The sequence below is a fragment of the Macrobrachium rosenbergii genome, chromosome 13 (assembly GCF_040412425.1).
Source record: "Macrobrachium rosenbergii isolate ZJJX-2024 chromosome 13, ASM4041242v1, whole genome shotgun sequence".
In the NCBI taxonomy this organism is placed as follows: Eukaryota; Metazoa; Arthropoda; class Malacostraca; order Decapoda; family Palaemonidae; genus Macrobrachium; species Macrobrachium rosenbergii.
The window spans coordinates 38,701,413-38,711,412 of NC_089753.1; the positions used below are offsets into that span (position 1 = coordinate 38,701,413).

The window sequence follows — 10,000 nt, forward strand, 5'->3', positions numbered from 1 at the left end:
TGACCTGTTGATTCCAAGTCTATTTCATTCTCCCTTCCAAAATCATTTAGCCCTAGAGCGGCTACCCTTTCATATTATATATATATATATATATATATATATATATATATATATATATATATATATATATATATATATATATATATATATATATATATATATATATAGTATATGTACATATATATAATATATATAATATATATAATATATATATATATATATATATATATATATATATATATATATATATATATATATATATATATATATATATATACATATACAGTATATATAGAATTAACGAACACATGAAAACCTGTTTCATAGAAAACATCGGGATCGAACTCGGTCCCTCAAATCAAAGGCCTCGGAGCTACCAATTGACCTGTGTGGGTCAATTGGTAGCGCTCCGGCCTTTCATTTGAGAGATATTAAAGAACTGTGTGGATTAAGGGGCCACTGTAGTCCTGAGTTCTTGTCTTCCTTGGTTCGAGCCCACGAGATGACGAGCTTATCAATCAAAAATTCCCCTTCGGTAACATATATGACAATATATTATTTCCGAGGCAGAGCGAATTGCATATTAAAGGACATTTTAGCTTAATATATATATATATATATATATATATATATATATATATATATATATATATATATATATATATATATATATTTAGCCAAGGCCACAGGAAAAATAAAAGGAGTACCAAAGCGCTTTCGCGTTCTTTCAACACATTTCGAAACATTGTACCTCGGAAATGTGTTGAAAGAGCACGAAAGAGCTTTACTCTTTATATTTTTCCCGTGGCCTGGCTAAATATATTGTCACGCGCTACTCAGTGACATATACGCATATTATATATATATATATATATATATATATATATATATATATATATATATATATATATATATATATATATATACTGTATATATAATGCATATATAAAGAGTGAGGAGAGAGAGAGAGAGAGAGATAGCTTAACTCTTAGGCATTGCCAACAAAAGCCAATCAAAATGATTTTCAAAGGATATAAACTAGTTTTGCCGGTGCAAATTAATCACGAAAGCACAGAACCAGAAGGTGAAAGGACCTGGTGATCAAGGATCTAAAAAGGTTCACAAAAGGTAACAGATAATCCCTGTTGCATCCCATCTCACCCATCCCCCCACCCCCAAAATCATCCAAACAATCACCCCCCACCCCCAACTCCTTCCCTAGCCTCAGATTACGACGTCCCAAACGACGTGTCCGAAGACTCGGATTAACGACCTGGGAAGACGTTTTGTTTGGAAAAGCGATGCTGTTAACGCTTTCGGACACGGGCGAATCCGAAATGCCAGAGGCATAATTATTGCTACAATTGTTTTCCGTACGCTACGTGTATCACAGCGGTTTATAGGAAGACGCGGTGTCCCATTCAGATGGTAATGGGAATCGGTTGGTCCTTCTCTCTCTCCTTCTCTCTCTCTCTCTCTCTCTCTCTCTCTCTCTCTCTCTCTAAGACGCAATATAGTCCGTTAAATGTTTAACTGTTAGGATAAATGATTAGAATTTAGAAGTGTCCAATCACATTTTTTATATAATAAAAATGCATATGTTTATGGTTCCATTTGTGTATAACTGTGTTTAATTAACATCTATAACGTTAGCTAGGTCATACAAGCACACACACATATACACACATACATACATATATATTGTATATATATATAATTTAAATATAATTATATATATTTATATATATAATTACATATAAATTTTTATATACATATATATATAAACAATTTGCGATGCGAACCGTCTCCGTGAAATTCTGCCAATCACGTGTTTCCCGGGCTTTTGCTACCACAAATCTCCACTCAACTCCAGGGACTATATCACGTACTGTTCTCTCTGGGGTGGTAGGGACATGTCAGAGCCATCCTCATCTCCCTTTCATAATGATCTCATCTGCATATGAAACTGCCGATATTTTCCTAATGGTGTAATTTCTCACACTATCCTGCCATGTGATATTAACGTAATAAAGGTTTATGCTCAAATTAAAAATTTGATCGGAGGGTTTCTTTCCAAAAGGAAAAATCCTAGTGTACAAAACACAAAGGTATATATACATATATATATATATATATATATATATATATATATATATATATATATATATATATATATATATATATATATATATATGTATGAATGTATGAGAGTGAATTCAAACCCTTAGACGAAACTGAATTCAAAAATGAATCCTTAATTCAATCTTACTGTCTTTCTGCACGATGCACTTTGACTTCGATGCTCGTCGAACTCCGTCTGAAAAGACCTGTTCTCTCGCTGGCCGCCTCAGTATCGGAAAATTCCTCGGCCAATTTTGATGAAGCGTCTTCGGGATTAGCATCAAAAAGTCGTTGAGACATTGCGCTCCCGACGAGCGCGCGGGAGATCGATTGTTTTTTAATGGCCTCCGAGCTCCCCCCGTTTTTGAAAGCATATTTGGAAGAATTTTTACCTATGTTTTTATTTTTTTGCCTATCTGTCTGTTTGTGCTTTATTATTATTATTATTATTATTATTATTATTATTATTATTATTATTATTATTATTATTATAATATGTATATGTGTACAGTATATATATAATATATATACATGTATATATATATATATATATATATATATATATATATATATATATATATATATATGTATATATATATATATATATATATATATATATATATATATATATATATATATATATATATATATATATATATATATATATATATATATATATATATATATATATATATATATATATATATATATATATATATATATATACATATACACATACACACACAAATATATATATGCTTCTATATACATATAAAATGTTATACATTATAAAGAAATACGGTATTAAATATTTAAAGGGAACACCTAATCGTTTAGTCCCAAAACACAGTACTAATAAAAAAACTATTCAAATCACAAATAATTCAACCGAATCCGGAAACTATAACGACAGAAAAAACACAAATAAAAAAAAAAACTTCTCACTCATACAGATCAAAACAAAGAACAAATACAGTAAACACCACAGAACCTCCATTACATGAACAAAGCAGCGATATTTCTCACGAAATGAAAACCATAACACGTTTTTACCCTTCATTTACTTTTTTCATTCGAATGAATAAACCAATTTTGCTGAACCAGTGATGTAGTTTTCCTTCCTGTTGGAACAGTAATTTCTATGCGCGCTCAGTTTTTTTTTTTTTTTGGTGGTCATGTCAGATTTTTTTTTTTTTTTGTCGCGACAGTAGCTTAGGACAAAATAGGTTTTTTCTCCCGGCAGTGATATAGGAATAAAACCCCCAAATGTTTATCACGGCAGTGACATAGGAATGAAAACTTTTTTGTCACAGTGACAAAAGAAACGTTTTTTTTATTACGGCAGTGACATAGGGATAAAATAAATTCTGTCACGGCAGTGAAAAAGAAAAATGTTTATAAGGCACTGACATAAGAAAAAAATTTTTTTTTGTCACGGCAGTGACAAAAAGTTTTTTTTTTTATCACGGCAGTGACATAGGGATAAAAAAGTTTTCGTCATGGCAGTGACAAAAAGTTCTTTTAATCACAGCAGTGGCATAGGGATAAAATTTTTTTTGTCATGGCAGTGACAAAAAAAATTTTGTTTTATCACGGCAGTGACATACGGATAAAAAAAAGTTTTTTGTCACGTCAGTGACAAAAAAAAATATGCAGGCTGCGTAAACGTAGAATTAACCTTTCAAGAATTTGAGAAGACAAAAGAAAGGTACTGTTTGCCCAAACCTCCCATTATTAGCACAGGCTTCTGCAAGAATCTCCTGGCGAGGTTCTCTCTCAGTTAACCCAGTCACCTAGCAAAGGCGAGGTGAAGCGGCGAGCAACATTATAAAAGACCTATTTTTCTAAAACTGTCTTTTCAGACATCTTAAAAGTCAGTCTATTTGAAATTCACCTCAAAAAATAAAAATTCATTTCAAAGGGGACTAAACGAAAAGGTTAGTCTTATGTAAAAGAAGATACGTCTGAAGTTTTAAGCAAGACTGAAAACAATGAAAAATAATAAGCGCAAATATCTTAAAAAAAAAAAAAAAAAGCTTCTAATCTAAACTACGCAGAATAGAACTTGCTTTGGATTGGATTGGAGAGAGAGAGAGAGAGAGAGAGAGAGAGAGAGAGAGAGAGAGAGAGAGAGAGAGAGAGAGAGAGAGAGGTAATTTACTACTAAGCAGATAGGGAAAAAGGTTCATATAATAAAAGTTACAGCCAAACCGTAGGCACATCAGAAAATTAGGCTGTACTAACCCTCCAAATCCCCTCCCCCTCCCCCACCCACCCCAACCCCCATCCCCTTTAGCTACTTCTCGAATATGGCTTGTGCGCATTTTACGCGCAATAATTCTATAGAAAAGATGAAAAAGGAGGGGACATAAAAAGAAACAATTTTGCTAAGAGCTCATCCGAGAACGCCTATGCAGAGAGAAGAGGCAGAGGAAGAAGAAGAAAAAGAAGAGGGAGGATGGTCCATTGTTTACAATGTCGGGACAAACTACCAGAGCCTTCCTCTTCAGCATTTTAGCTTTGCTTTACAGATCTAACGGAAGCCTTGCTCTTCTGATAGTTCAGAGATCTAAGAGAATTGGGAGTGGAGCATCCTGAGAATAACTGGAGAGATGCAGCTCCCAGCAGTGGAACGTGGAGAGGTCTGGTGCAAGCGGCCACGGGCCACCAAGAGGCCCGTGAGCCACCGGAGTGAGAGCGGTATTATTTCCGCGTTCACTATACGAGTGAGCAAGCATTCCCATTTATTGTGCGTGAGTGTGCACACACACACACACACATATAAATTCCTGACTCACATCAGGATCGAACCCAGGTCTTTCAAATGAAAGGCAAGGCCGCTGCCAACCAGGCCATACAAGTCATAAAAGAAGTTGGGACCTGAGTACCACTGTACCCAAAGGAATTACCTGGGCAGGCTGTCTTGCATACCAGCGTGTTTTCCCCAACTTCCCGACTCAGCAGTGACTCAATTGACAGCAATTCATTCGTATTATCCCTTCTGGGTGAATATGATAGAAATAATCAACACACAATCACGTGTGGAGCAGAAATAAATTTCTGACTCACATCAAGATCGAACCCAGGTCTTTCAACTGATAGGCAAAGCCGCTGCCAACCAGGCCATATATATATATATATATATATATATATATATATATATATATATATAATATATATATAATATATAAGTGTGTGAGTCTATAATTGACAGAATCGATACTTGATGTTCCGTTTGCTATTATCAGTGTAGCCATCTCCCTCCCTAGAGCAAAAGCAATGAAGATTTTTTCCTTTTTCTTTTTTTTCTTCACCGCCAAGCACAGAAATACCTCTGATTAAATTACTTTTAAAGTTTCAGTTCATATACGAGTTAAGTTACGACCGACCAGGGGGAGGTCATTTCCACTTGGCTAATAATGGTTTCAGTGTGAATATTTGAAAGGGTAATAAACTGGGATTCTTAATTTTACAATGGATTTTGAGTTACATATTTTCGAAGATAAAGCTTCAGAATCGCAACACAAGAACACAGAAATGATAAGAGGGCAGCCCATATACCACCTGTATCTTTCTCCCATCGTACTTTCCAGTCTCTCCTAACAATTGATTCATAGTGCAACAGTGAGGTTTTCCTCCTGTTACACCTTTCAAACCTTTTCCTGTCAATTTCCGTTTCAGCGCTGAATGACTCATAGGTCCCAGTGCTTGGTCTTTGGCCTAAATTCTATATTCAGTTCAATTCAATATGCCACCTGTATTACATCAACGATCCTCGCCTTACCAAAGTAGGAAAGAAATCGTATACTTCCAATTTGATTTAACACACACACACACACACACCTGACTGATAGGTTTCAAATGTTTGTCAATATACCTTCTCTTAAGCTCCAGGGTAGCTCGGTCAGATTTCCATCTGCCCAGAAATTATTTTTTACGAACATTTTATCGATGAGAAGAAAACTGATTCCGAAAACTGTCCGAACAATAAAAAAAAATTACTCTTGGTTTGAGATTCCCGACTATTATACACATGTACCTGAAATATGAGTTTCCAGTTATTAAATTTGCTTTTACGATTGTAAAATCTTTCCTATGTATCATTATTATTATTATTATTATTATTATTATTATTATTATTATTATTATTATTATTATTATTATTATTATTATTACTATTATTATTATTATTATTATTATTTATTACAGCGCACACAATCATATTTATAACACGAGAGATGATCAACTTACTCATCAAGGTTCTATAGAATCAAATACCAATATGTGAGTAAGTAACAATTCAATAAAATGATAAGAACAAATATAAACACGAATAAATACAATTGGTGGCACAAGCATGAAAATAAGCCGAATGGTATTTCGAATAAGTTTACTTCTTGTTACCAGCATAAACATCCATAACTGTCATGTCGACTTCTTGACACTTAAATATAAAGAAAAAAGCATTATAAAACAACAACGCACAGAGACCGCAAACCTCCACCAAGGCTGAGAAATGGTTCCCACCCCTTCCGAAAAAAAAAAATACTAATTCATCCAGATCCTGAACTTTCCAAAAATCAAATCACTTGTTGTCATTCAAGAGGGCCACTTTTAGTAAGATTTTCGTAAAAATCCACGCATAACCTTTAACTTGAACCATTCAACAAAGACACAAACTAATAAAACTAAAAACATCACATCCAAGCTGAAGGAATAAATACGTGAACAACTGCGCCCCACAAAGTACATACTACCATACGTGAGCAAAATAAGACTCTGGAGTTGGTCCAACGAGAGAGAGAGAGAGAGAGAGAGAGAGAGAGAGAGAGAGAGAGAGAGAGAGAGAGAGAGAGACCATAGCATCGGGGTCAAGGTGTTTATAAATAGGCGGGCCTGGCGTCATTATTTTTCATTTTGACACGAGCTCTGTGCACGCATGTTGGGACGGAGCCGAATGGATTATGGCAGCAATAAACATAATAATAGTAATGCGAGGAGGAATGTGATCACGATATTGATTTCCTGAGAAATTAACAGACAGACAAATCAATAAACAAGTAAATATAGAGATGAACGAATATATAAAAATAACATTAGAACAGAAAAATGGAAAACATAATTTATGACACTGACGATGAAGATGACGATGTTGAGATGGAAATCATAATTTATAACGCTGGCGATGAAGATGACGGTGTTGCTGACGCAAAGTCAAAATATGAATTGCTATGGTGCAAAACATGCTTTTACGTTCGTAAGGCACGCGAAGGGAAACCATAAAAATGAAAACAAATTAAGGGCATAGTTACTTAACACCTACGTGATGACAAACTCAAGACACTGAGGCCTAAATGAGAACGTATCACTGATGCTTAAAGGATGGCTAATCATCGTAGACTAAGTCCATATTAACACAGCTCATCATTGAAGTCTATTTTTCCCCTTCTTTCTTATGCAGTGATACTGACAATTTCGTTTACACACATTATATATATATATATATATATATATATATATATATATATATATATATATATATATATATATGTGTGTGTGTGTGTGTGTATATATATTATATACATACATATACTGTATACGTATATATGTGTGTGTATATATATATATATATATATATATATATATATATATATATTATATATATATATATATATATATATATATATATATATATATATATATATAGAGAGAGAGAGAGAGAGAGAGAGAGAGAGAGAGAGAGAGTTGCGCCTTAGAGAGGGTGGGCACCAAAAATCTAATACCCATCCGGTTTTCAGCAAGTATTAGTGAGGTGGTGTTTATCACCCATTGGGTGTTAAATAGGGTTAATTGCCAACGCACACCTTTCTGGTCACTTCTGCAATTACTATCCCCAACGCAGGCTTATTTTATGCCATTTTAGTCGCTTTAAGATGATGAATAACAATTTAATGATTCTGAAATGAGCAACATGTAACTGATTTCATTTTCTTTCTTTCCAGGGCTAGCGAACTAGTGGCCACTGGAAAATACAGATTCTTCTCGCGTAGTAATACTGTATTCGCTGTAGTGGATTCTACGTTACAGGGGCAAAGTTTGCATCCAAAAGCCACGTGAGTCAAGTGGAAGTTGATCCACGTCCCAACAAAGGACACCTTGTTAAATTTGTGTCGAGTTTTTAAACGGAAAACATAAAATTTGCTTCTGTGAACCAAGAACGTAAAATGAAATGGACGTTTACTACATCAGTACGGTTAAGATATTTAATTATTTTTTTTTATGTTAAGAGCATGTGACGTAAATTCCCTCTAGCCTTTGGAATATATGTGTGATGATAATCCGTTTCCTCGCTATATAAGTGGGTCTCAAATGATCTCAGTGCTATACCGCAGTTATGAAGGATTAGAGGTATTTTGATAAGATCGCGGAGAGAAAAACAGAAAACGGTGATTTAGAATAAAGAGCAATACGATGATTCTTTCAAACAGACAAGCATAAAATCCATGATTATGTCAAGGATATTAGAACTTCCTAAATGATAAAAATGAAAGAATGTATGTGAGTATAGATGTGAATGGTATTTAACCATCTTCAGTTCTTTGACTGTCAAAAATGGTGTAGGAAAGAAATGACTATCTTCTATTCTGGCAACGAGTGCTCTTGGGAAATCATTTGTTCGAGCAGAACGATAATATTGCACGAAGAAAATTGAAATAAGTTCAAGTCAGAACCAAAAATATGATCTTGTAATACATCATCTCGTGGTCTTGTCCATAGAGGATTTAATTCTCTCTTGCCTCTGGCTTTTTACTTTTTAGTGTCTATTGTGGAATTAGATCTTTTCTTTGTCATATGGAGCGACTTATATTGAATTTTTCTCTCCCGTGTTTAATAAGTTCCTAGAGAAATGCCACTCGAAATGAGTTATTACCCTAAAGAAATCTGGGAGTCTGGTAAGTCTGGCTCATCTTAAACTGTACAACCTCATTTTCAAATACTCTGAAGAAAATGCGGCAGCTCAGCTATTCCAGTAATTCCCTTCGGGAATTTCAATCTCATAAACTTTCGACAATCATGGATTCAGTGTTGTGCGTGGTGTGTACTACTCTTCAAGTCTTCTCGAATATTCGATGGCGGGCCTAGCGATTCCTACTAGCCAGCCACAGAGGAGAATGTGCGAATCCAATTAGACGAGAAACCAGATCGAACCTTGGAACCCTCTCCTGGGGAAATTTAGATTTTTTTTTTTTTAATTCTTAATTTTTTAAAGTTTTTATTTTGAGTCTTTGCAAAAGAGACGCTGACGAAGAGATGAATCACTCCCGCCAACTGCTCGCGTCCTTGGTCCTCCTCCTCCTGGCCACTCCCTACTCGGACAGCGAGTTCCCCTTCAAGAGGCGGCCCCCTCCTGACGACAGGATCTTCAAGCAGGACCGCAGCTGGGACCGGACGAAGCAGCAGGACCTCGGCCCCCGCCAGCGGCAGCCGAGGCCCTACCCGCAGGAGGACTACGCCCACCCCTACGGGACGGTGGAGGAGGAGAAGAGGAAGCTGTCCATCGGCATCGTCCTTCCTCACTCCACCTTCAAGAAGAGGAAGTACGACAGCGCCATCAAGAACGCCATCTTCAACCTGGTCAAGAAGGCGGAGTTGCAGGAGCTGGTCAAGAACTATGACCTGTCCTTCAAGAATGTCGTCATGAGCACGATGCACGCCTCTTCCAGTCCCACAAGTGAGTACAGGATCCAGTTTTCTGTAATAAATTTCATCTTTTTTTCTTTATTATTAACTTTATCTAGTTGTTCGTATATGTTTTTGGCACCGGTACCATAATGACCCACCATCCACTAGTTGCTGGTTTAGTATATGAAACAGTTCG

At 35.4% G+C, this 10,000-nt stretch overlaps 1 protein-coding gene and 1 long non-coding RNA gene across 4 annotated transcripts in view; one reads left to right on the forward strand and one right to left on the reverse strand.

Moving 5' to 3' along the window:
• The window catches only part of LOC136845216 (uncharacterized), a 549,715-nt gene that overhangs the window by 165,050 nt on the left and 374,665 nt on the right, over positions 1-10,000 (reverse strand). The window lies entirely within an intron of this gene.
• LOC136845214 (glutamate receptor ionotropic, NMDA 2B-like) overlaps positions 1-10,000 on the forward strand; it is a 510,777-nt gene that overhangs the window by 117,677 nt on the left and 383,100 nt on the right. For both annotated transcript variants that reach the window (XM_067115285.1, XM_067115286.1), the window contains exon 2: positions 8,124-9,853. In XM_067115285.1, the coding sequence (XP_066971386.1) occupies positions 9,433-9,853 (421 nt within the window). In that variant the 5' untranslated portion in view covers positions 8,124-9,432. The remainder of the gene's footprint in view (positions 1-8,123; positions 9,854-10,000) is intronic.